General features: G+C 45.8%; 1 protein-coding gene across 2 annotated transcripts in view; it reads left to right on the top strand.

Annotated features, from left to right (window-relative positions):
* Positions 1-20,445, top strand: part of ENO1 (enolase 1) — a 29,420-nt gene extending 8,975 nt beyond the window's left edge. Inside the window, exons 3-12 of one of the 2 annotated variants that reach the window (XM_055001200.1) lie at positions 3,567-3,662; positions 6,947-7,005; positions 8,415-8,484; positions 9,023-9,156; positions 10,152-10,374; positions 14,393-14,590; positions 16,071-16,272; positions 17,124-17,232; positions 18,823-18,881; positions 19,839-20,445. In XM_055001200.1, coding sequence (XP_054857175.1) covers positions 3,567-3,662; positions 6,947-7,005; positions 8,415-8,484; positions 9,023-9,156; positions 10,152-10,374; positions 14,393-14,590; positions 16,071-16,272; positions 17,124-17,232; positions 18,823-18,881; positions 19,839-19,908 — 1,220 coding nt within the window. In that variant the 3' untranslated portion in view covers positions 19,909-20,445. Of the gene's footprint in view, positions 1-3,566; positions 3,663-6,599; positions 6,659-6,946; positions 7,006-8,414; positions 8,485-9,022; positions 9,157-10,151; positions 10,375-14,392; positions 14,591-16,070; positions 16,273-17,123; positions 17,233-18,822; positions 18,882-19,838 lie in introns of both variants that reach the window. The other variant, XM_055001201.1, reaches the window with a different exon arrangement.
* Positions 20,446-27,515: the final 7,070 nt, after the last annotated feature.

Genomic DNA, 27,515 nt, shown 5'->3' with positions numbered 1-27,515 from the left:
GTGGCTGTTGGGGGAGATCCCAGAGGCTCTTTCAAGACAAGGAAGGCAGCCGAGCTGTGAAGGCTCTTGTTGCTGTTATTCCAGTAGCTGAGGGTGGGGTCTGATCTGATGCATAAAAATGGTGGGGGAGGTTGATGACTTTAAAAGTGCTCAGTCTGTGAGTTTTGGGCTTTTTAGGGCTTCGCTAGGGAAATCACCTTAGGTTTCTTCTTTAAATCTTTTTTTTTTCTTTCAAGCACATGGCAAGGGATTTTGAACCAGTGCATGAGGACGGGAAAGTTTGGGGAGAGACGGAGGGGGTGTGTGAGTGGGAGAGAGAGATAAGTTGCGGCCGTTTGCCAAAATAAAAATAAACCCACTCGGCTGCTATGAGCATGAGTTGGTGCGTTACTGTACTCTTGCTTGATGGATTGCAGCCAGTTGTGTCTTTCTTAGCATCTTGGAGATGGCTGGCCGGGCAACTTGATCTACTGGAATCAACTGAGGTAGCTTTGCTTTTACAGTTGGCATGGGGGGGGGCGGGGGCGGGGGGCAGTTTGAATGGAAATGCAGCCAAGTATAAATGTGCCAAACAGGGTTCAGGTTGGCCTCAAGCCTTCCGATGCTGGACTGGCGTTTTTAAAAAAATGATAGGGGAAGAAATCTCTTGTGTTCACTTCATTGGCTTTTCCCTTTTCTCTCCTTCCCCTGGAAGAGCAAAGAGAAAGCAGGCAGCCAAATCTGGACATAAAGCAGTGGGTATGGCTGAACTTACGTCTGTGGCAGGGGTGGAGAGCAACCCAGATCTCTGAGAGGAGATATTTAAGACTCCCTTGGAAACTGATACCTATACATTCGCAAGCCTGTAATAAGAACAGCATTTAGTACGAAGGACTCAAGAGCTGGAACCAGAGGGCAGGACATTCTTGGATACAAAGAAAAGTGCAAGTCTAATTTCAAAGCACTCAGGACAGACGCTAATATCTGGGACAGACTTAGGTGAGGGAGGGCTGTATTTCCAGACCTTCTTCCTAGGAACAGCTGTTGGGGAGGGAAACCTGTTTCTTGAATGTGTCCTGTAGGTTTAGGGCAGACACAATGGTTTTTAACAGGAGAAACAGTCTTATCTCCCTGCACAAAGAAAGCTAGTACATTTGTCAGAAGGGCTGCTGATAGATTAGTTTTCTCTGTGCAGCAAGGTTTATGTTGGCATGGGGGGGAACAGTCAGTTGTGCGTATTCACTGGCTGTGGTCCGCTTTGAGAAAGACCATTACTGTTTCAAACCTCTGGTAGGAAGTAGGCCTGTGTTGGAAGAGAGTGTGCTATAGCCTCAGGAAGAGTATTGTCAGTCAGATGTTGCGAACTTTGGCCTTTGTACCAGTTTGTGCTGGTATCAAATTCCAGTCTAAGATTGGACTTGTAAACAGCAGTACATTCAGGGGTCATTTTATAGAAAAAGAGCTGGAGGAACTTATTAGCATGACTCATTTGCATATGGCACGCCCCTTGCCATCACTGGAAGTGTGTTATTAGCATAACTGATTTGCATATGCCACACCCCTCGGATATCACCTATCCTGGCTGTTTTGGACCCAATCCTCACCATTCAGGGCCGAAATTGGGCCCAAAATGGCAAAAAGGGGCTGAAAATGGCCGAAATGGAGCCCACAGTGGTCAGGATTGGGCCGCTGCTGAGTGGGAGAGTGATCCACCACCCGTCAGAGGCCCGATCTAGGAAGTTTTGGCACTAATCCAGGCTGAAACAGGCCCACAATGGCCGAGAGTCAGGTGGGCGGGGCCACCTGGCACGTGACCTCTTTGGGGAATTGTCGGGACTGCATTGCTGCGTATTCCCCCTCAAAATGAGCCCTGACTACTCTCATAGAATGACGCTGGAGAGCTTGTAGGCCTGGTGGGGGCATGGTCAGGCTCTCTTCCTAGTAGTTGCCTAGTAGGCAACACAAAATACCCCCATGAGGCGGGTGTGTGTTTGTGTGTGTGTGAGAGTTTGCACATGTACTACAGTGGGACTTTCTTGTCCTCTGACCATGCGGCTGGTTAGAAAGGTTGATTCCTGCAATCCAATGAAAAGCTGTAAGCTGCAGCTCTCAAAGAGCCACTCTTGCAGTTACCATCAACCAAAAGAGATGCATCTCTGGTATGAGGCCTGCACCTCAGGGAGGCTCACAGCTTACCCATGCTACCAGTAATGGCTCTTTCCAGGTGGGAACCACCCACCAACACCAAACCCCACTGAGTAAGGGCCTTGTCCACTTTCCTGAAACATAAGGCAGGTGCCAAATTGGAGGGCAGAGTTGCAAGGGACACACAACTAAGCACAGGCTGAAGTTGAATGACGGCTGCCCACCCGAAGCACATATCTTACAAAACTCTTCTTGAACTCCTGGCGTTGGATGGGAAAGGATTCTTATACAAAGCAATTGCTGTTTCTTCATAACCTGCCGTGTGTTCATCCGTGCTTTGATTTGAAGCCAGGCTTGGTTCACACAATGAAAATTCCACCATGTTGTTCTTCTGCCTCTCCAAGCTACTGTGCTTCACATTGTTAAGGCTTTGTGGCTTAACAGGAAGCTTGCCAGTTATTCCTTCTTCCGCTGCACTGCAGAGTTGATGAAGGGAAACCATCTCATTTGGCTCCGTGATGTGACCAGATAGCAATTCTGCTGTAATTGGGGCTGCCCTTCTGCAGGCTCTCTTTCCCCCCTCTCTGGCCACTGTCCTTTATTGCTTGCTGATAAAATTGGACATTTTCTTTGTGCAGAGCAGGAACTAGCTTGGGTAGGCCCAGTGAGCACGCACAATGAGAGGTGCAAGCTAATAGGGCAGTGTCTAACCTTGCTTTATGTTGTGTCCTCCTAATGAAGCTCTGGCCTGGACGGGCACAAGAAAAATGGGGCATCTGACCGCAGTGGAGAACTAATAGGAGCTGGCCCACTGAGAATCCTGTTCCTCTGCATTCTGGCTGTTCCCCCAAAGTCTTTTGCATACAGGACCATTTCAGAAGTAATTACTTGTCCTTGCCGAAGAGAGCTTGGCAGAAGAGTGCTTTGGCACCTGGAACCACCCATATTGTGGCATAAATCTGCTCGGTCAGATGTATGAAGTGGTCTCTGGAGAAGGGTGGGGGGTAGAATTCGTAGGTGGCAGAATGGGATGTAACACCTAAGGCTGCAGGTGAGAAGGTCTCTCTTAATGCTGGGCAGAGCCCCTGCAGATTAAAAAAAAAATTAACTCAAAAATTCTAGTCTAGGCCTACAGTGATCGTTTCCTACTTATAAGTAATGATTAATATAAGAGAATTTTGAAAAATTCCCTTGCTGTCTGAAGTGCCACAGTGTGTTCAACCGCCTCGCAGCCATTTCTTTTTGCCGCATGACAGGCGGGCACCAGGCCTTGTTGGGCAGAGAGCTCTTTGCTCACGGGTGGAGCAAACAGCATGCTTCGGAAGAGGGGTCAAGATAGCAAGCAGCACAAGAGCAAGTATTCCATGGTAGGATCCTGCTTGGTAAACTCTCCTCTCACTGCCCGTTTTTGCAACATGAACACCTTCTTCTTTTTGGCCCAGGTCTCTTCAGGGCTGCAGTTCCCAGCGGTGCTTCCACCGGAATTTACGAAGCCTTGGAGCTCCGGGACAATGACAAGACTCGCTTCCTGGGGAAAGGTAACGCCCTCCTTCCAAGGCCGTGGTGGCAGCATCAGCTGCTCTTGTTTCTCTGGGCTGGCTTTTCTGCTGTTTTCCAAACTCACCTCCATGTTCTCCAAACCCGCTTCCATGTCTTGCTTTGCTCTTTGGCATCTGTCTGCAGATCGCAGTAGTTTCTTTCCTTTTTGAAAAAGGAGAGGGAACAGGGGTGGTGCCTTTTTAACAGAAGGGAGCCCAAGGCAAAGCCAATTGATTGCGACTAGAGGAGGGCATGAACTGAAATATGAACCAAAGTTTGTCATAAACTGGGCTGTTTTTTGGTTCGTGAACTGGCAGTTCATCAGAGGGCATTTCTGACTAAATGCAACGATTTTTAGGCCAGTTCATTTTTCAGTTCATTACTGCAGACAGCCTGGTGCTGATCAGTTTCCTAGGCAACAAGAGGTGCGTGGGCTTTCTGCAGACCTTCTGTTGTCCTGGAAGTGACATATTCACAAATGAACCGGTTCATGATCCGGGCAATTTCATACCAGTTTGTGGTTTGTGAAATGTGATGAACCATGAACCACGATTTCCCCGGTTTGTGCCCGCCTCTAATTGCAACTCCAGGGTGTGATTATATGAGATCTTTTAGCGTTGTGGCTGAGAATGAGCAGTGGCCCAGGAGGCCCCTGGTTCGATTCTGGTCTCTGCCATGAGCTCCCTCGATGACCCTCGATGACCATTAGGCCTTGGGCAAGCCTGCCTTCTTTGGCTTCATCCTCCTTCATCTGCAACATGGTCTGCCTTGGAGGACTGTTATAAAGATTGTCAAAGGACAATGAATGCAGTTCCTTGAAAACTGTTCATTCTTATTTTAAGTGTTCTTTTATAATGGTTTGGTGGGGAAGAGACGAAAGTATGGTTTCATGCCAAGGTTCTTAGCTTCCCAAAAAACCCATCTTGCCTTTTGTGTTGGGATACTCCATCTCGGAGTAAGTAGATGGCAAGATAAGATTTGAATTGGCGAGTTTGGCATTCAGTGCCATTATATAGCTATGATACACTCGTTCGCTTAGATTTAGACTGGCCTTTAACAGCTAGATTTAAGCGAACCCAGTTAACCTTGGTTTTCATCTTTTTCTTTTAAACTGGGTGTCTTATCTCAGAACTGCATGCCAGAGTAGGATAGCTTAAGTGGTAGGTTTGGTGAGGAAGGGTCCTGGGGGGAGTTGCTAGGTTTGCAGGGCGAGCAGAAAACTGCAGGGCACGAGTAGCCAATTGACAGAGTTGGGGACAGGGAGAGTTGGAAAGCCCCACTGGGTTGGTGAACTGCTGTCTTGGTTGAGATGGAAAAGAACTCGCGTAGATGAGAAAACATGAATTTCGTACTTATTGCTGCCGGGGCTATTGGAACGAAGGCCCAGTGCAGATGGAACACTCAGCCGTGGCATTTTCTTAAAACCCTGGATAAGATTCTAAGCATGATGAAACTGATTTTACCTTGCTTAGCCTAATCGCTGGCGCTGATGGGCTTGAGTAGAAGATTCTGGCAAGACCCACTTGTTGACTGCCAAGCAGAGGGACATGGAAACGGCCCTAACCATGTTCTTTTTGCGGAGTGGTGCTAACTCGTTTCAGAGTATGACTTCGCATCCCAGACTAAGGCTAATACTTGGCCATGGTTTAGACATTCCATAGTTTAATGTTGAGGGAAACCAACCACTGCCAAACATTATATTGGAATAGGACCTGTGGCTTCTAATAATCTGTCAATTCCTGGTTGAGTATCTTGACTCTTCTAGCTATTGATGCTGAAGAGAAGTGCCAGTGTGTGTGGGTCTCTCCTGTTCATTATCCTTTGGAGCACGTTGGCTGGCTCCCAGTGTTCTGTGCTTGCCATTGGATTGCTTTTTGGTTCCAGCCATCACCGAAACTGAAACTTGGTGTTAGAGTACCTGGCTTGCAATGAAGAATGTCTCAAGGCCAGTTTTCTGTTGAAAGAGGATCTTTGATAGCGGGGTTGTAGGACATTCTTGCCTGAGACCTCGGATAGCTACTGCCATTTGGATGGATGAGAGGGGGCAAGATAGACTAATAACATGACTCTGCAAAAGGCAGTTTGATTTGTTCCCACGGGATATCGGGAAATGTACTTCTGTATGGGGGATGAGAATTCTGTTTCTCTTCACTTCCAGAATGGAGTACTTAGAAGCATCAGAATATAAACTGTTTAGATAACACAGGTTAAAGTTCTCCATTATTATTTTCAGCATCTCACTGCTGCTTCAATTACTGTCAAGTGTTGCAACTCAAGCTTCTGGAAGTGGCAGAGAATGAGTCTATCCATCTCTCTTCTGTGGTCTGTTTATGGGCGAGTCGAATAAAAACATTCCCATCAACACTGACCTATATGGCTTAAGCTCGAGGTGTGGGCCCAAGTCAAACAGCACACCAAACTACAGTTGAGCTTCTTTTAACAATGGTTTTCAATCAGCCAGAAAGCCAAGGTTTGAAACTGAACTGGGTTTGTAAACAGTGACTTGTGCACCAACCATGGTTTGGCACACTATCCAAATTGGCAAACCATAGCTTGGGCCATGCTGCTTCCAGGGACTGAGGATAGCAAAGGAAAGCAGACAAGTGGCTCTAAATTGCAGTTTGCCTGTTGGTTGGGAACATCCAACCCTGGCTCAACTTCTGAACCCGTTAGCATGAATTTTAGTTTGCCGTGATTCTGATTCGTTAGCCCTCCCTTATTGGCAGGACTTTGACCCATCTGCATATACCTTTTCTTCTTTTTGCTTTTTACTGCATTGTTGATCATACCTGAAGATTCCCTGCTTCCTTTTGCTGTGCGTTTCCATGCCTGTATCCCTTTTTCCTCCCTTGCATGGTCTGCTTATGTGGTCTCTTGTGGGCATTCATCTCTCTCCTTTTTCTTCTCTCTTCCCTCGGCTACTTGGTATCCATCAGGCGTCTCCCGAGCTGTTAAATATGTTAACGAATTCCTGGCCCCAGCGTTGTGTACTCAGGTAATTCATGTACGCTTGTGGTGCAGTCGAGCCCTTAAGGTGGGCACCTTTTCTGTGCATGGTCTTTCAAACTAACCTCTTGGCAGGCATTCCTAGACGATGGCTGTTACTGCCCCTCAAGTCCTAACTGGGTTCACTTACTGCCGTAAAACAATCAACAGCCTCGGTGAACTTTGGAGGGCTAGGTGGTCACCAGTGTTGATAAAACTGTTCCAAGTGATCCTCTACTAATGCCTGCTTTTGCCTCTGGAGGATTGGATCAGTGATTGATTTGCTTGTTCCTTCCAGGTGTCTCAAAGGCTGTTGAGCACGTCAATAAAACAATTGCACCCGCACTGGTTAACAAGGTAGGAGCCTTCCTTATTTTACTAACCCTACAGTGCAAGCTTAGCTGGCCGAAGCTTTTAACTGGTTTTGTGCTTTGCTCATGTCTGCTTAAAAAACAGAAAAGCGGCATGTCGTGTTCTACCAGCAGGGAAATGGCTTGTTTTCTGTGCTGCGTGGATGTCACAGAAGGCTTGGGTGGGTGGGTGTGTTTTCCTGAGTGCTGCAAAAACTGGGAAGTTCCTTGAGTCTCTAAACTGAGTCAGGAAGAACTCGTTTTTTACCTTTTATCTTCATAGTCTAATGGGTGATGAGTGAACTGGATCTAGTCCACAAAGCAGTTTGATTGATTCTTTTATTTTTTGCTAAGACTGTTCATTTATGTATTTTGTTAGTTGCATGAGTTTACTACTGACTAAATCTGCTTTGAAGATAAAAGAATTTGGGATGGGGTGTTGCTTTGGTGTTATATTGGGAGTCGCTGGCCGAGGTGAGGCTGATGTGTGTGTTTTGGAAGTGGAAGAGAGGAAGGGGAAGCCCCTTCCAAAATGCTGCCCACCATCTGCAGATTCTACAAGTACTATCTTTTGCTCCGTTAACTGAGATCACCCTTTTAAAAACACTCTCCAGAGAGCTTTTGACTGATACAGCTAAATGTGGCAGTCCAGTTCTTTTACTGGCTCCTGTGTCCTTATCAGTAGTTGGATTTGCACGTGGCCAGCGGCTGAGCGTTTACCTCTGTACCAGCAGCTCAAGGAACAAGACTAGGTTAGGGTTTTTTTACCCCTTGCCAGGTGGCAACCTTCCACTGGCCCTATTGGATTTTAATTGAGGTTAATCTAAATGTTTAAACTTCTGCCTTCAGTCACAGAAAAGAAGTTGCTTTTTGAGATTGCTGCCATTTTAAGGATAATAATAAGTGCCCAGGATGGGCACTTAAAACAGGCTTATGCTCATGTACCACAAGGCCCCATGCACAAGTACAGGTGCTATAGAGTTAGCTGTGTCGTGCTCGGCCAACGGAGGGCTGGGAAAGGCCAGCGTGTGTGGCCAAATGCACATCCAGTCTGCAGAATAGAAGAGTGGCTGTTGAGAAAATAGAAGTCAGCCATCCTTTGATCAAACCTGTAATTTGCCTCTCATTAAAAGGAGAACTGTTCTTTAAAGGCGGCTCCTATTATATGTGCCCCGTTACTATTATCTTGATGGCAGACTTTCTTATCTAGATCTATAGGGGTCAGGTTAAAAAACACCCAGCTCTGTCTATCCCATTTAGCTGAGCATTCTTCATCTCATCCTGGAAAGAGAATCAAGGCTGAAACTGAGGCAAGCAGCTCAAGGCCAGGATGGGCTGGGAATTGGAATTAAATGTTACACAGTGTATAGACTTTGGTGCCTTAACTGCTGGGCCTCTTTTTTTTTTTCTTCACAGAACATAAGTGTAGTGGAACAAGAGAAGATTGATAAGCTGATGCTGGAGATGGATGGGTCAGAGAACAAGTGTAAGTATATATCTCTGTGGTTTCAGGGTGGGTAGCCTTGTTGATCTGTAGTAGAAGAGTAAGCTCTGGGTCCACTAGCTCCTTTAAATCTAGTTAGTCTTAAAGGTGCTACTGGACTCAGATCATGCATTATATCGCTGTGGGTTGCAGGTCCGTGTTAGATGCAAAAAAGAGCATCTTGTTTCAGTGGGTTTGAGATCCTGTAGCCACTGTTACAGGAAATGGTTTCAGCTTGATTATTAAAAAAAATTCCCCCTGCTGCCAACCTGTTGCTGTTGAGTTCCTGTCCATTCAGAGATGTAAAACCCCTTCCTTATTTGAGTAGTGGGATATGTTTCAATTGCATCTGCCCAGAGGGCTGTACGAGTAAAGCATTTTCAAGACAGGAAAGATACTTCCTTTGTTTTTTGTTTTTATGGTGGTGCATGCTGATACCACCTTTAAAGAGGCATTCCCTCTCCAGTGAAAATAACTTTCGGAATGCCTCTTCTGTGAATGAAGCAAGTAAAACATCTTTCATCCTTTTTTTGTATTTCAGCCAAGTTTGGTGCAAATGCCATTCTGGGTGTCTCCTTGGCTGTCTGCAAAGCTGGTGCTGCCGAGAAGGGCGTCCCCTTGTACCGCCACATCGCTGACTTGGCTGGGAACCAGGAAGTCATTCTGCCGGTTCCTGTAAGCTTCCTTTGCTCTGTGTTGAGGATGAGGCTTGGTCTGTACAGCAGTAGAAAGTGTTGGTGTAAAGATATGGAATAGATAGTACCAGGGGTGTGCATGTGAAAAAGATTTGGGTTTCCTGCTTTGAGTTTAACCGAAGCGAGAAAACAATCTGGAATAACCCGAATCCTGAAGTGGCAAACCTCCTGCCCCCCTCCCATCTGGTAAAAAAGGCAGTAGGAAGCTTGAAAGCAGCACTTTTCTGCCCGTTTGCAAACTGCAAGAAAAGTGCTGTGGCTGCTGCCGCTCCACCTAAAGCTTTCAAAAGTGTTATGAAGTACTTCAGAAAGCTTTGCTTTGATATTTCTGAATTGGCTCAGCAATGCTGTGGCAGATTTGGGAATACCGAATCTATCCGAATCGGGCCCAAATAGGGTTCAAAACCAGAATCTGAAACCCGAAGCGCACACCCCTAGACAGTTCCATTTCAGGCTGCAGGTGGGATGTGGGATATGCCATTTCCAGTGCCCCTTTGTGAATGAAACAAGCACAGTGGGGTGTGATCTTCTTCAGTATAGCTATTCAAGCTGTTATGAATTACTTTCCATGGAACCTTTTGATGTTAAGAATACCTAAAAACATAAGCAAAAATTGCAGATACACTTGATGACAAACATGACCTGGGAACCTTTTCGCTGGCACTTAAAAACAGGTAGCATCAGTGGAAATGTAGAACGTGGAACTGTAAATAAATTACAGTTGCTGCAAGCAATTCTTGAAAAGAGAACCTAATGTTTTTTGAGGGCCAATGGCATGCATCTAGAATAGGACAGTACTAGGAGAAGGAGCCAGTCTGATGCAGTGGTTGGTGGGCTAGACTGAGGAGATCCAAATTCAAGCCCTTGCTTGGCCCATGGAACTACAGACCAAGATTTTGTAGGACTGCTTCCTTTCTGGAGCTTACTAACACACTTTGGGTGTTGTCTCTTGTTTCCATCCTTCCCTCCGTCCAGGCATTCAACGTCATCAATGGGGGCTCCCACGCTGGAAACAAGCTGGCCATGCAAGAGTTCATGATCCTCCCTGTTGGTGCTGAGAACTTCAAGGAGGCCATGCGCATCGGCGCCGAGGTGTACCACAACCTGAAGAATGTCATCAAGGAGAAGTATGGGAAAGATGCCACCAACGTGGGCGATGAAGGTGGATTTGCACCCAACATCTTGGAGAACAAGGAAGGTAAGATAAAGTTGGGGCAGTGGGAGGGTGGTGAGTAGACATGGACACGAACAGGAAAAAAAAACGAACATGGTGTGCGAACAACGAACATTGACGAACATGACCTGTTCACGAACATGTTCGTTGGGGCCAGCAGGCTCTCCTCCAGCCATCAAGATCCCTACTGCACCACTCCCAGAAACCTAACCTGAGCAGGCAGCAGGAAATGTACCAATAATAAATAATAGCTTGGCCCAGAGCCTGGCAGCAGCCCTGGAACCTGAAGAGGTAGATCCCTATCCCACCACACACAAAGAAAATTGAAGCGCTAGTGCACTCTCCCTGTCCCTCTCTCAAAATGCCAACAGCAACTGTCTCTCCCTCTCCACTGTCTACAAAACCAGAGCTGGGAGCCCCCCTCCTCTTTGCTTCCTTGTAACAAATTTGGAGCTCCACACTTGAAAGGAAGACCTGCCTATCAAGCTAAATTGGGTTTAGATTGGGGTTTCCAGGGCAACAGCAGGAGTCCATACACAGTTCAGGCAGTCCCTGCCTCTGGTTGCCAAGGGAATTGATTGCGGGTGCCAGATTGTCTGGCTTGAACAACAACGAAGGAGGCTTGCAATGACCACCTGTTCATTTAGAATCGGGCCTCATGAACAGCTTGTTCGCGAACAGCTGATTGGGCTGTTCGTGGATTTTTTTAGTTTGTATTGCTGTTTGTGCCCATCTCTAGTGGTGAGTAGATTGTGAGTTTGTCTGTGGCATCACCATTTGTAGTATTCCGGCATGGCTTCATTGGCCACAAGACTTGATGTGGGGGATCATGCATAGAAAAGAGGCTCTTTGTTCAGCATCCTGCATAAACTTCTTCAGATCGTGCACGTGTTCAGTTTTGATCATGGGAAGGCATAAGAGAATCGTGGCAGGCACTGATTCCTTTCCATCTTTTATAAGTTTTACTTAGAAATATTTCTATGCCGGTTCTTTGTGCAAAGTTTGAAGCAGTGTCCCAAACACACCCAGTCTACATGCAGACAAAACCATTATATAAGGCAGCTCAGCAACAGATAACCTATCTGTAATAGAGTCATATTTTCCAGCAAGGGCAAACTCCTCAGATTTTTGAGAGACATAAGCTGTTTTGTGAAGTTGAAAGCCAGGATGGAAGCACAGCACACTAGAGGGTGCCACAGTGACTAGTAGAACCAGGGATCATTTCGTAGAAAAAGAGCTGGAGGAACTCATTAGCATAACTTAGTAGCACAACTCATTAGCATCTGCCATGCCCCTTGATATCACCAGAAGTGTGTCATTAGCATAATTGATTTGCATATGCCACACTTCCTGACATCACCTATCCTGGCTGTTTTGGACCCAATCCTGGTCATTCAGGCCAAAATTGGGCCCAAAATGGCAAAAAGTGGCTGAAAATGGTCAGGATCAGGTCACTGCTGAGTGGGTGAGTGATCCACCACCCGTCAGAGGCCCGATCCGGGCTGTTTCAGCCCCAATCCAGGCCGAAATGGGCCCAAAATGGCTGAGAGTCAGGTGGGCGGGGCCACATGTCATGTGACTTCATTGGGGAACTGCCGGAACTGCGTTCCTGTGTGTTCCCCCTTGAAATGAGCCCTGAGCAGAACAATGTACCAAGGAAAGATTCTTTATTCATTTACATTATTTTTAGTCTGCCTTTCTCGCTGAGACTCAAGGTGGATTAGGCTGTGTGAGCCAGGGCATTCAGTAGGACGAGTCATCTAATAAACTGTGTAATAGGACTAAGATTACAAAATTCTGAAACAAGTCTTAGATATGAAATAACGCAGAAAACAAAATATGCAATTAGAAAAGCACTGCAGTGAAAGCAATAGAAGAGGATAATGGGGGCTTGCATTTATTTCTAGGCCTAGAGCATGTGGGTGAGAGGTGGTGCTTTGTCTCTGCGCTGACAGCCTCATTTCTCAGATTTCCTTGACTTTCTAAGGCATGCAGGCGAGCTGCCATTGCCCAAAACTGTCTGGAGGAATGGAATGCTGGAAGCTCCTCCCATCGGGGTGGGTGGGAGGGGGGCTCCTGCTGCTTCAGCAGCTGAGGGTGCAGGAGACGGGGACCTGCGTTTGAGCGATGTGGATTTTTGCTGATAGCCGCTTCTGGGTTATTTTTAATATCACCCAGCCAAGTTGAGCTACTGTAAAAATGGACTGGATGCCAAGGCAGTGGCTCGTCTTGTAGGAGGGTGTGGAACACAGCTGACAGCCGCTTACCTCACGATCCTGTTGCATTTCCTGTCTTGTCCAGCCAAGTGGAGGGGTGTGTGTTTCTCAGTATCCAGGCAGCCAGATAGTCCCTGTCCAAAATAGCTTCTAGTTGCTAGGAAGAACAACAACTGAAACTGCCCTGGGAGGGGCAATGGAGGATTTCCTCTCCTCTCTGCTGCCTCTGAGACCTGCCATAGGTCTTGGCAAGCTGCTTGCTAGCAGAATATGCTTTCTGCCTTTTCCCCTACAATATCTGAATCAAACTCTTTGGGTTGCAGTAATTGGAGCATGCGTGAATGCCAGAGTAACGTGGTGGTGGGGAACGAAATGTACACTTTGAGCATTATTTCAGTAATTCTTGCTAAAGTTATATAAAGCATTTCTGTACTGCCCTCACGCCCATTGGCATTTTCATTCCTCCCTCGAAGGAGTGCAGGGTAGTCCCTTCCTCTGTTTCATCTTCATCAACATCCCTGCAAAGTAGGTTAGGCTAAGGGAGTGACTTGTCCAAGGTCATCCAGGAAGCCAGCGGGGAACTGAATCCAAGTCATTCCTTGTGTTATGTGGGGGGCCAAAGCAGGAGAGTAAGTGGTTTATCCAAGACCAAGCGGCAAGGTCTACTCTCGAGCAGAGGATCAGTTTTGGAGGTGCTTCATGATCAATAATGCAAGTTCTCTTTCCTTTGTAAAGCAGGAGAATTTGCTCATGGCAGTGGAGAGCAACCTTGACCCCGGAGAGAGAACTTCCCCGCCGCATTCCTCCCCCCCCCCTTATCCGTTAATTCAGCACAGGGCGATTTGGGGCTCTTCTGAACCCAGAAAGTCTCAGACTTTTCTCCCCCCCCCTTCTCTCTTCTCGGTCCTCCCTGAATAAAGTGCCTAATCTTCCAGTTGTCCCTTCACAAATCATTATAATTATTATCGTTTATTTATAGTCTTCCTTTCTCACTGAGATCCAAGGCAGATTACATACTGAAAGTGAATACAATATGATCAATAACTAAGACATCTAATAATAACTAGGGCATGCACAGCAAAATTACAATATGATCAGCACTTGGGACATTCAATGAAACACAGAATACAATAGAGTATTGTAGCTGTGAATTTAAAGAGTAGCATAAAGCTGAAACACATAGATAAAACCTTTCTGAATTAAAGCATAAGTGATTAACATGACATCAGAGATGCTTTAGGCTGATCCTGCACTGGGCAGGGGGTTGGACTGGATGTTCTGTATGGCCCCTTCCAACTCTATGATTCTATGATGATTCTATGATCTCTAGCATCCAGTAGGTACGTATCTACATCAGCAGACAGTACCCAGTAGCCTAGTCTACAGTCCCTGGCCCTTACCAAGGTTTCTCTTTGAGCTGTTTCTTATGACACAGCTCTATAATCTGGGTAGAAATCCCACCTGAAAATTCATTGTGCAATCCTAAACAGAGTTATACCTGTCTAAGCCCATTGTGATCAATAGACTCAAGTAACTCTGCTGAGGATTGCACTGACAGTCTTGCATGGTTTGGAGAAAGTTCATAGGACTTAAAAACTTTCCCTGTCTTAAAAGAAAAGCCTAAATTCTGAAAATGGGTCTCTCTCTTCCAACCAGTTCCTATGCCAGTAGAGTAGAATAAACCAATACATTTGTGTATGTTAGTGATCTTCTCTACGACTGTATACTTGAAGAGCCATATCAGATTAAAGTACTGATCAAAAAACTACCCATACAAAGCTCTGCAAATCGTCTCTGGTTCTAGCTCAGTTTCTCCTTCCTCCTAGCTCTGGAACTGCTAAAGACCGCCATCAGCAAGGCTGGATACACTGACAAGATCGTAATTGGGATGGATGTGGCAGCTTCCGAATTCTATCGTGATGGCAAGTACGACCTGGACTTCAAGTCCCCCGATGACCCCAGCAGGTACATCACCCCTGACCAGCTGGCTGACCTCTACAAAGGCTTTGTCAAGAGCTACCCATGTGAGTGCAAAGGGGTGTGTGGGAGGCTGCTAATTTACCCTGAGTTGCCTTGCCTTTTGTAAGGGGAAGGGGCCTGTGGCTCAGTGGCTTGGCATGCAGAAGGTCCCGAGTTCAATCCCCCGCTTCTCCATTTATTTATTTATTTATTTAGTCATTCCATAAGATTCTAGGTAAATAATTCAGGCTCAGTGGGCTGGGGAGAGGAATGACAAAAAATGCTGACAGATCTTGCTCTGAGAGTTAGAAGAAGCAGGAAGTGGTTACTAATAATAAAATCTCCCGTAGTGAAGTTTACGACATAGGATTTCAGCAGAGGGGAGACTAAACAGTAGTCAGTAACGTTGCAACCTTTTACTGAAGTAAGCCCATTCATCCAAATTCTATTGAATTGGATACAGAATGTGGCCAGAAAAGCGTGTGCCAGAGTCATGTGCCTGTCTTCTCCATTTAAAGGATCTGGCAGTAAGTGATGTGAAAGACCCCCACCTGAGACACCGGAGAGCTGCTGCCAGTCTGAGCAGACGATACTGGCCTTGATGGGTCTGATTCAATATCAGGCAGCTTCCTGTATGTTCATTTGACAGCTGTTTAAAGACCGCTTCAGAAAACACTTGTGACCTGCAGTATGGATTCTTCCATTGCTGCTGTCTTTACAGTAGAGCGTTGGCTTTCAAGATAACACAGGACACCAGGAGTTCTTGAGGCTGGGAGCAATCTTGTCTGTAGTGTTGTGTTGTGTCCTGAATTCAAGAGAAACAGCAATGATTAGTTGAAGTTCATATGCCTGGCTTTTTTTCCATTGTGGAGTCCCAACGTGTGGCATGGGTGCTATTCCCAGCAGGTCTCTTATCCAGATTTGCTTAGCCAGCTGGGCGTCTGTATGAATCCCGGCTATATCCCAAACAAGATCAGATTTGCAGAAGGCCACAGGATGGATGCTCTTCAGTTAAAGGGTCTTGGTTAGAGAGAGGCACGGACCGGGGAAATACCGAACCATGAGGTTCATGGTTCATCTCGTTTCATGAACCACAAACTTTCACGAAGTTGCTGCTGTTCGCGAACTGGCTTGTTTGGTTCATGAAAACATCACTTCTGGGGCAGCAGAAGGTCTGCAGAAAGCCCATCCCCCTTGTTGCCTAGGAAACAGATTGATCAGTGCCAGGCTGTCTGCAGTGACGAGCTGAAAAATGAACGTAACAAACTGGCCTAAAGTTCGTGGTGGTTTGTCAGAAATGGGCTCTGATGAACCGCTGGTTTGTGAACTGGCCAGGTTCATGACGAACTTTGGTTCATATTTCAGTTCATGCCCATCTCTGGTCTGGGTTATTTGGTGGTGTTGAGAAAGACCCTTCTCTTCCTGAGACCTTGGTGAGCTATTGCACATGGAACAATACTGAGCTAGATGGAAAAAGTCACTCTGTTCTGGTACTTCAGGCCAGTGTTCCTAATTGTGATTTCTGTTTCGTTCCCCCTTTCTCAGTGGTTTCCATTGAAGACCCCTTTGACCAAGACGACTGGGCTGCTTGGAAGAAATTTACAGCCACTGTGGGCATCCAGGTGGTTGGTGATGACCTGACTGTGACCAACCCCAAGCGAATTGCCAAAGCGGTGGAAGAGAAATCTTGCAACTGCCTGCTGCTCAAAGTGAACCAGATTGGTTCAGTCACAGAGTCTCTCCAGGCGTAAGTCTTCCTCAGGAAGGGAAGGAAAAGTTGGGGGGGGGGGGAGGATCTAGGGGGGTGGATTGGCGCAACTAGGCATCAGTGCCTTTGCTAGAAATAGTAAAGAACTCAGTAACACCTTAAAGACTAACCAACTTTATTGTAGCATAAGGTTTCGAGAACCACAGCTCTCTTCATCAGATGCAGTGCTATGTTCAACACTCATAGGGTTCCTAATGGTTGGTTCCTACAAGTGCATGTGCCAGTGAGCATTTACAAATGCGTGTTCCTCATTTGAAAGCCGTGGCAGCTAGTGATGGCTTATATGTGTGAATGAGCCATCACAGAATAAACTCCACCGATAAGCTGTTTTGTGTATTTTCATCACAGTGAACTGCAAGTGTGAATGAGCCGATCAGAAGCCATATACTGCAGTTCCATATCCTCTCCATACATGGTGCTTTTTTGATAGAATTGATTTCATACATGTAGGTAAGGTGAAGGTAGTCCCCTGCGCAAGCACTGAGTCATTACTGACCCATAGGGGGGGGACGTCACATCATGACGTTTTCTTGGCAGACTTTTGTTATGGGGTGGTTTGCCATTGCCTTCCCCAGTCATCTACACTTTACCCCCAGGAAACTGGGTACTCATTTTACCGACCTCGGAAGGATGGAGGGCCGGCTACCTGAACCCAGCTTCCACCGGGATCGAACTCAGATCAAGAGCAGAGCTTGGACTGCAGGACTGCAGCTCACCGCTCTGCGCCACGGGGCTACCTTGACCTTCATCCATGTAGCGGCTGATTATTCTGGGGTTTTGCTGCTTTTCTGAAATAAGGCATCAAATCATACTTTCTCTTACCGCTTCAGCTGCAAGCTCGCCCAATCCAATGGTTGGGGTGTGATGGTGAGCCACCGTTCTGGAGAAACCGAAGACACCTTCATTGCAGACCTGGTGGTGGGGCTCTGCACTGGACAGGTGGGTGCTTAGCAGGTTCTTTTTTGCTTTTTGATAGAGAGGCATGAGTCCGTCATAGAATACGGTGAGCCAACTTGCAGGGCTGCTTTATTCTCCTTGCGATGATTGGTGTTTAGAAACGCTTTATTGCTGCCCAGCTGGACCCTTTCATCGTTGATCAAAGTGTGGCACTATCCAGAATTAAGAGATTTGCAAACAACAAAAGATGCCTCAGCTAAAATGCATTTGGAGTTACTGAGAAGTACTTAAATTCCAGACTGGAAGCGGGGCAAGCAGTACTTTTATTTGCCAAACCCAAAGTTGGTTGCCAAAAAAAGGAGAAATTAAAGGTGGGCAAACACAAGCCAAACGAAGTTCAGCACAGTGAATCCAAATGAAACTGTAAATGCAAGAAAGTCTTCGCGTCATTCTTAACTTGCTATTGAGACTGACGGGTTATAGCAATAGGCTGGACATCCAAGTGTCTGCCTTATTTTTCTCAGTAGCTGCTGCATACAAAACTGTTGAAATAGTTAACATTTTCTTTCATCTTCAGCCAACCAATATATAATTGACTGTACTAATCTCACACTGGGTAATCTGCCTTGAGTCTCAGTGAGGAAGGCGGACTATAAATGACATAATAAAAATAAAATAAATAATCCCGTTGAATTTTTTTCTGTAACCAGCCTACATTGCAGGAGGTGGCATACATGACTCTAAACATTCCCCTCTGTAACTAGCTGGGGAGGGGGAGAAGAGATGCTAGCATGGCCCTTTCTGTGGTCAACTTGATTGTGAAGAAAACCATGGTTACATCCACTGGTACCTTGTTTCCTTCTTTTCAACCCCCTCCTGTCTGAAATGGTGCTGTTCAGAAAGAATGATCACTGCCTCATTGGTGGCTTTTGTCATTTTGGTCTTTCCCATTCCCGAAATATTTTAGACTATGTCAAATTACATGATCCTGTCTAGGCTAAGATGTTCTAAGAGATTGCCCCTTCTGATTGGCTTCTGGCTTCTCTTGTTTTTGGGAATTGTGTGTTCATTCAGCTTGCCAGATCCTTAACAGCTTAGTACATGGGGGCAAGGAACTAGAAGAATATTTATTTACTGTGGTGTTTCTTTGAGGAAAAAATGTGATTTGAAAAAAAGGTCTTTGAGTATTTGCTGATAAAGTAGGTCTCTGTCAACCTCTATGCTATTGCTCTAACTTTACTGCACTGAACATGCAATTTTTACCTTCAGGTGGGGGAAAATAATAACATTCGATTTATATACCGCCCTTCTGGACAACTTAATGCCCACTCAAAGTGGTTTACAAAGTGTGTTGTTGTTAATCTCATGACAATCACCCTGTGAGGTGGGCGGACTGAGAGAGCTGTGACTGACCCAAGGTCACCCAGCTGGCTTCAAGCAAAAGAGTGGGGAATCAAACCTGGCTCTCCAGATTAGAGTCCTGCCGCTCTTAACAACTACACTGAACTGGCTAATGTGTCTAAATACGCCAAAACATCATGCCAGCATGAGACAAGCTGACGGTGCTAGTGAATGTTCTCCCTCCTTTTTCCTGATGTTTCTTATGGCTGATGGATTTGCTTCTCTTTCCAGATTAAGACCGGTGCACCTTGCCGATCTGAACGTTTAGCCAAATACAACCAGCTCCTGAGGTAAGGGTTAAAAACAATAAGGGGCAAAGTGATGATTTTATCCATCAACTGGGTAGTGAGCCCATGGTGGGGGTACTATTAACCACAGCATCTGCCCGGCGCCCCACTACCCCCTTGCTTGAAGAGAAGCTGGATTTGCACCGTGCTGATTGGCCAGCCCTGATGTCTCTTCCCCCTTGCTTAGGCCACCTCCTTCCTGGCTAATTTAAAAGTGTAACAAAGGACGACAAAATCGCCATACAAATCTTTAATGGGCAGTTATGCTTAGGAGAAGGGAGGTCCCCAGAACAAAACCTGGGTAGCATCTCTCAGCCACTTCCATCTGTTTTATTTTCTCTCCTTCCAAGGAGTTTATGGTCGTCCTCAACTCCAGTCTAGCCCCACAACAATCCAGCGAAGTAGGTTAGGTTGAGAGAGTGACCTGTGGTCATTCAGTGAGATACATGGATTTGAGATTGGGTGTCTCCAGTCCTGGTGCAACGCTCTGACCACTGGATCACAGTGGCTCTCCGCGCCCCCCCCCCCATCAGATTGCTTTCTGGACTTGGATATGATGTATTTGGTTCTGGAAGAAGGTGAGCTTGCCATGTAGCTCAAGGCCCAAATTTGCTTCTGTACTGGTGTGAGACAGTACATGGGCTTAATTGTAGTTTCAGCAGAGCTCTGCTGGTGGGCGAAGAATCTCAGTGTTCATTTCAAGTTAGTAATCCTTGGGGCTGCAAAATGCTTAGGAGCAGCTGGGCAGTGTTTCTAGGGATGCAGACTTCAGGGCTTTGCTTCTGCTTCCTTGGAAAAGGGAATAGATATGACAAAATGAACAGAAGCATTGCTGAAGAACCCAGTTCTGTATAAAAGCCCAGCTGTCTCATACCACTGTTTTTAACCACTACACCGAACTGGCTCTCTACTACGGAAGAGACTCCCCCACCACACACTCAAACTCTTTCTGTTTTTTAGGATTGAAGAGGAACTGGGAAGCAAGGCCCGCTTTGCTGGCAGGAATTTCAGGAACCCTCGTGTCAACTAAAGCTCTCCGGGCTCAGATGAGGCACCCCCCCCCCCAGCAGTTGCCGTTGAAAGCACTAGTCACCTAATTAGAAATGCCCCCCACCATTAGACAAGAAGGGCAGCTGATGGTCAACCATATGCAGGTCCTCTCTAGATGATGACAACCTGGTAGCTGTCTTATCCCCCTCCCCTTCAAGTTCCAACTTGTGGCTTTTCAAAGTGCTTGGCTGCCTTTTTTTTGTGGGCAGACCCACTCTTGCCTGCAGCCCACCACCCCTTTGGGGAGGGCTTCATTTCTCCATGCTAAAATCAAGAAGCAGATAGAGTTTCTCAGATCTTGTTGTGTCACAGCTTTTTAAAGCTACCACCATCTTTCCCTCCTTCCTAAGGCTGGGGGGCACACACACACAAGACCTCTCTTTCTCCCTTCTTGCCACCCCTGCCTTCTCCCCATTTAGTGTGTGAGGCCATGTAACTTGCAGTGCAGCCTGAGGTACCTGCGAACCCGAAAACTTTAGTTCTCATGTAAGGTGAATAAAAAAGAAAGAGAAACCTTTGTGTGGCTTGGAGTTCTTTTTGAAATCTGACAAGGAGAGTCAGACAGGTTCCCCTCTGAAGTGATGTAAAGGAAACAAAGTTGCCCTAACTGTAACAATGTTGTCTTAAGGAAGATTTTTAGTTAAGGATAAGTATAAAAACCAGCACAAGTTGAAACCCATTTACACAGCCAAGGTAGAACTGGGTGGGTGTTTTTTTTTTTTGGCAGAGTGGGTAGTAAGTGGAGACTTGATTCAAGCCAAGTGAAGAGGGTTATGTCTTCTTAAGCGAAGAAGAAGAATTCCTGCCCATTGTCTAGAAGGGGGTTTGGCTCTAAGGACGACCCCTGAGATCTGTTGTAAAGGGGAAACTGTTGAACTAACACCTGAGTTGAAAAGGGAAATCTGTGAAGAAACATTACTTCAACCAAAGTATTAAAACATTCTCTCACGCGCGTGCTCTCTGGTAAACGTGGAAACTAAGCTGCAAGAAACTATTTTGCCTATTTTAAAATATCCTCTTCTACCAACAAATTTTACCTCAGCAGTTTTATCCCCTGACTGCCCATATTCCATCTCTGCCTGTTCAATAAAGTTGCCATTTCTTTTGAGAGTTAGTCAACCTCTAGTGCCATTTCATACAAAGAGGAAAAGGGCTCTTGCTTTTCTCCTATCAAATTTCTGGGCTAAAACTCCAAAAATATAATTGTTAGAGTGGGACAAAAATAACCTTACAACCATAAACACATTACGTGGGGTTGCTCAGCTATAACAAGGGAACTTGGATTTTGGCGGGAAAATATGCCTCCAGGGGGGAGTGAAGGGGGAGGGTCTATCATAGAAGTCCAATCAGAAAATGGAAGTAATAACAGTGTGGTTATATACCGTTTTTCTGGACAGATTAGACACACACAGCATGGTGAACAAAGTCCATTATTCCCATAATATAGCTGGGGCTGAGAGGGGTGGCTCACCCAAGCCCACCTGCAGAGTTCATAGCAATAGTGGGAGACTGCTGATTTGTAGCTCAGCCATTTAACCACTATGCTACAGCAGCCAAAATGGCAGATGCTTTTCCCCTTACATGCTTCGTATTAATAATCGATTTATATATTGCCCTTTAGGATAGCTTAACATCCACTCAGAGCAGTTTACAAAGTGTGTTGTTATCCTCATGACAATCACCCTGTGAGGTGGGTTGGGCTGAGAGCTGTGACTGACCCAAGGTCACCCAGCTGGCTTCAAGTGGAGGAGTGGGGAATCAAACCCAGCTCTCCAGGTTAGAGTCCCACGCTCTTAACCACTACACCAAACTGGCTATTGCTTCCCTTCCCCCCCGTAATGAGATGATATGAGGAGATGTCATTTGAGCATTCAAAATTCATACACACGTGACTTCTGTAATCTAACAGTAGCTCTGAAGGGCAGACCAGAATCCAGAGCTGAGGCAAGAGGGGCGTGTCTTAAGGCCGTCTTGTGAGTTCACTTGAGGTGAGAGCTGAATCAGCAATTTCCATATTCCTGTTCTTGGATACTCGATGTACAAAGCATTTGGAAGCTAGTAGGCCCTGTGTGCTTTAACTGGAGTACAGGCACAATATTCCCACCATAGACTTGAGGCTGCTCTTTATATACCACCCTTCAGGACAACTTAATGCCACACTCAGGGTGGTTTACAAAGTGTGTTATTATCCTCATGACAATCACCCTGTGAGGTGGGTGGGGCTGAGAGAGCTCAGAGAGAGCTGTGACTGACCCAAGGTCACCCACCTAGATTCAAGCGGAGGAGTGGGGAATCAAACCTGGCTCTCCAGATTAGAGTCCTACTGCTCTTATCACTACACCAAACTGGCTCTCTTGCGGGAATGGGGCTGTGCTAGAGCATCTGTCTGGCATGCACAAGGTCCCAGGTTCAATTCTCTGCATTTCCAGTTCAGCCAATGAGGTGGTAGGTTATGTGAAAAATCTTTACCCAAGACTCAGAATAGGCAATAATGACCTCAGTGGACCAATTTAGTATAATGTAGCTTCATGTATGTTCCTCTCCTTGCTTGTATGTTGTTCTGTATAGAGGCACGAGCAGGATTTAGGTGCAGTTATAATTGTGCAAAAAGGGCACACTTGCACACAACCTGGGAGCAAAGGATTTATTAAAAAAAATTAGCAGTCTATGTTTGAGTGACGTGGAATTCTACTCCTCACCCCCCCCCTTTGGTAGTTTTGGGTCCTATGCTACTTACGGCTATTAATGGTGGTGCTTCCCCCCCCCCCTTAAAGCTGTGTTTAATTTTTTGAGGCTTTGACAAATAACAGCCCGGAGCCTAAGAGAAAATTGCTTGGAGAGGGGGAAAGAGGGAGGGATTGCCTCGAGCAGTCTTTGCCTCATACAGTTTTTATTTTATCCCCGATGGCTGCTTTACAAGGAGAGGGAGGAAGAAGACAAACCACCTTCTTGATTTGCTTTAATGACTGTTTTTACTAGCCTTTCAGTTTCAGCAAATTTAAAATACCCATCACTTGCAAGCTGTTTACCGAAAGAGCGAGGCAGCAAGAAAAGCTTGATGCTTTGACATGTTTGCTGTAACAGAAGCACAGTATCTTTGGCAATAATTTTTTTTGCCGTTTGCATTTTTTATATAGCAGCCATGCGTCTCAGCTGCCATGGATGTGCATTAGGGGAGGCTGGCTTTGGAGTAGGGCTCCTGGGTATGGAGAATCATTCCATTTCATTGTGTTTAGTCAATTCCAGTGCATTAATCTGTGAGCAGCAAAAACAAACGGGAGCCTTGTGGCATCTTAAAGACTACCCGCTTTATTGCGGCATAAAGTTTTGTAGATAGAGTCTGCTTTGTCAGATACATGTACGCATAGCTGCTAAAGATATGCAAACATGTCTGTAGAGGAGGAAAAATATGTCGGGGGTTAAAAGACCATGAAATGAAAGAAGTATATGATGTGATATTCCTATATAGAACTAAAAGGTGAACAGAGTTGACTTTTCCCAACAACAGCCATTTGTGATCACAGAAGCTCTGTTTTGCAGCATAATTATTGAGTATAGGCAAGCCAGTTGCTTAAAACCAGACTGTTCCAAATATCTTCAATAGAGTCAATAAGGTAATAAATTCAGCATGAGATTTTGCTACAGCCGCTTTATGAGTTGCATCAAAGGTAAACAGATGGTTTTAAAATAACTGCTAATGGAATTCTTTAGTATTCATGGGCTGTGTATCCTTCACACACTGTATTTGATGTTTCAGTGGAGGAAAATGCAGTCAAGTCATATCTGATTTATGGCAACCCCTACAGGTGTTTTCACGGGAACAGACTATCTCTGCACAATCCTTTTCACATGCTTTTCACATGTCAGGAGATGCAATGTTAGCCAGAAAGCATAGTTTTAAATGACCGAGCCTGCGGAGATCGCTCTGGAGGGGACGGACTCTCATAGCCTTCTGCCGCCTCTGGTGTCTTGCTTTCCAGAGCCTTTGCCCTGCCGAGGCTCAGTTAATTCAAAGTTTTAAGCAGCAAGGGTGGCAGGGTAAAGACTCCAGAAGGAGAGAGAGTCTGGCACGGCGGAGGCAGCAGAGAACTGTGAGAGAATCTTTCCCCTCCTGAACAATCTCCGCTGGCTCTCTCTTTCAAAACTATGCTTCCCAGCTAACATTGCGTCTCCTGACACTTCAGAATTCAGATTTATTCGGTCTATGTCCAGTACAAATTGAAAGATCAGAAAAATTTACATCAGAGCAAATAAAAAATACGAAAGGTCAATCCTGCTACACAGTAGTCAAAATTTACTAAAATTTAAAATCTGACACTTGACAGACACACGCCACACCATTTCATGTAGAGAGACTATCAGAAGGGTGGCTTGCCGTTTCCTGCCTCTGCGATGCTGGCCTTCTTTGGAGGTCTCCCATCCAATTACTAACCAACACCAACCCTGCTTAGCTTCTGAAATCTGATAAGATTTGGTTCACCCAGGCTATTAGATATTTATTTCCCACACTAGGTGTTGAAAGTGGCTTGAAACACCTCTGTCCACTAAGAACATAATTTTATGTTTGTGTAGAATGTGCCCCCTTGTGGACTGTGAATGACACAGCAGTCTATTGCATTAGTCATTGTTAACTGGATGGTGAAGATGAATAGCAAGCAATAGACTCAAACAGCTTCCATTGAAACGAGCGACATTTTTTAAAAATCACCAAACTCTGAAATACATTTTCCGATAGTCACCTGGCATTGCACTCTTAAAGAGAGTGTTTTTCCCCGTCCAAAAAAACGACGTTGTTTTGTGATCTAATCACCAACACAAGAGCTGTAAATCTGGGTAGAAAATCTTCCTGTCAGCAGAGGATGACAGCCTGAATAAAGGGTTAGATTCTTGTATGCAGTGCACAATCCAGAATCCTGAATGCCTCTCTGCTTTCTGTTTTGACTCAAATAACTAGTCCTTAATGCGGTCTGCAGTGCTAACTGGAAGGGTGGGCACTGGAGCGGACTTGCAGCAAGATTCCTAGCAATCAACTGAGGGGCGTAATTTTCCTGTTTTGCATAACTTCTGGCCCTTCCCTGTGGCCTAGCAGAAACAGCCAGCAATGATTATGCAAAAAGTGTATGTGCAATCTCAAACTGATTTGCATCAGTGGGAAATCAGGGTGGTATGTCCACCGGTCACTTTTTTTCTTCATACAGAGTCTTAATCAGTATACAACGTGAGAAAGTAGATACAGAGAACCTGTGGACAGAAACTACGTTTGAACTATGGGTGTGTAATTAGGGAGGCGTAGCTCTATTCCAATATTATGGTCTCCTTATCTCTCTGTTCTCCTCTCCCCAAGTGCTCCTTGCCCTGCACTCCTCTTGCTTCACAACCCCTAGCCAGCTTAAGGTCTCCTGCTTCCTCAGTCACTATTTCCCTAAATGCCTGCCACCACCCCTCTCACTTCCTTGCGACTCTTTCCCCCTTTCCTCAAAATCCACTGCTGAGGTTTTTCTATAACACCCACTCCTGTCCTTGTTACACTAAAATGAATCCTAAATGCGTACCGCTGGAACGAATGCATATTCTTGCCCTGTTTACTCCCTGCCTCTGTCTTTTGTCTGCCTTGCGTCTAATGTTTGATTGTAAACATCTTGGGAGAGGTACCTTTTTTTTATCCCTGTAAACACCATGAGCCTTGGTGCTATATAAACAGGGCTTTTTTTCAGGGGGAACGTGGGGGAATGGAGTTCCGGAACCTCTTGAAAATGGTCACATGGCTGGTGGCCCCGCCCCCTGATCTCAGGCAATCTAAACTCCCCTCTGTCTGGAGATCAGGGGGCGGGGCCACCAGCCATGTGATCATGTTCTCCGAGGGCAACCCACTGAGTTCCACCACCTCTTTTCCCAGGAAAAAAAGCCCTGTATATAAATAACTACAGCTGTGCTGGTAGTGTATTCCTCCTGCTTTCTTAAAAGTGTGTAAAAATAGCAAGAAACAGATTGGGGTGGGGGGCTTCTAAATTTGGCGTAACATAGTCCCCAAATCCATCTCTTTGCCAGGCAAGAGCTGAGATTCTCTGTGCATAATTGTGCGCACGAGTCCACTACTTTGTGTTTAAGAATCCACAGAGAGAGGCTAACTACAAATGGGTATTACTCAGAGGTTAGACCAGGGTAGCTTGGCCTAGCCAGACAAGGAAGGAAGTCGGGAGGGAAGCAGCTGTTGTGGCCAGAAACTCTCAGCAGAGCAGGCAGAATTAGCATTGTAAGTTTGGTGACCACAAGGTTAACCCTCCGCTTTTCATAGGATAGTGTCTATAACTCTGCCTGCAGCAGGAAACTCTCATAGAAATGCAGAGAAGTTAGCCGTGTTAGTCTGTGGTAGCAAAATCAAAAAGAGTCCAGTAGCACCTTTAAGACTAACCAACTTTATTGTAGCATAAGCTTTCGAGAATCAAGTTCTCTTCGTCAGCTGCATGATACAGAGACTGGTCAAACACAGAAGAGCAAGAGAGGGAAGAGGCAATTAGGGGGGGAGGGGGAGGGAGAAATCAAAACATTCCTTTGCTAGTATATGTAAACATCTCCTTTTGGTGTGTGTATCAGTTGGCTTCAAAGGAGTTTGCCCTGTTAGTTTGTAGAAGCCAAACAGCTAGACCATCCAATTCCAATGCAGTATGGGCCTTCGGTAACCACAGCTCTCCCTGCCAGATGCATCTGACAAAGAGATCTGTGGTTCCCGAAAGCCCACGCCACTTCTAACTGCCACTCCTGTTCCTTGCAGTTTGGGAACTTTTGCTTTATGCTATGTCACCTTGTTCCTCCCGCTTTGCTAACTCTTTCCTTTGTAGGAGCCGGCACTGTGGGAGGGACTGCAATTCATTTTAACTATCATTCCTTCTCATTAATTGGTATAGTGCCACAAGATCACCTGCAAGCTTGCCCATGTGAACTGCTTACAGTATTTGGGAATACAGTACTCTTGGGAAGGGTGCTGAGGAGGGGTGTCCGGGCGACAGTGCTGCAGTTATTCGACCAGGGGTACTTGGATTCAAATCCCTACTTACATATGGAAGGTAATTAGGAACCCACGGGCCAAATGTGTCTCAGCTATCTAATGGTGTGAGTTTAGTGGGTGGGTGGAGAGAAGCAATCCTGAGTCCTCTGGAGGAAGGACAGAACAAAAGCTGTGATCGATAGATAAAGTGCATAAACCAGATGGGTCGCTGTGTTCGTCTGCGGCAGGAAAATGAAACAGGAGCCCAGAGCCACCTCTAGGGACCAACAACACTAATTCCACCGCAAGCTTTTGTTGAACCAGAGCTTGCTTCATCAGATGCAGGAAGTGGTTATCTAATAGACAAAAGCATTTATACTCAAAGCTGCAGACAATAGAACGTTCCCTGTCTACTTTTATGTTGATGGTAACTTTGAATATAAACACTTCTGCCTACTGGACAAACGTTCCGCGCATCTGAAGTGAGTTCTGACTCATGAAGGCTTGCGCAGGAATAAATGTTATTCTTTAGGCTGCTGCTGGATTCTTGTTTTGTACACAAATCAAATCCTCTCTTTTACTGCTGTGTGGCAATTTGTAGA

This window comes from Eublepharis macularius, chromosome 17, assembly GCF_028583425.1.
Source record: "Eublepharis macularius isolate TG4126 chromosome 17, MPM_Emac_v1.0, whole genome shotgun sequence".
NCBI lineage: Eukaryota > Metazoa > Chordata > Lepidosauria > Squamata > Eublepharidae > Eublepharis > Eublepharis macularius.
This window is presented reverse-complemented; position numbering and strand designations above follow the sequence as displayed.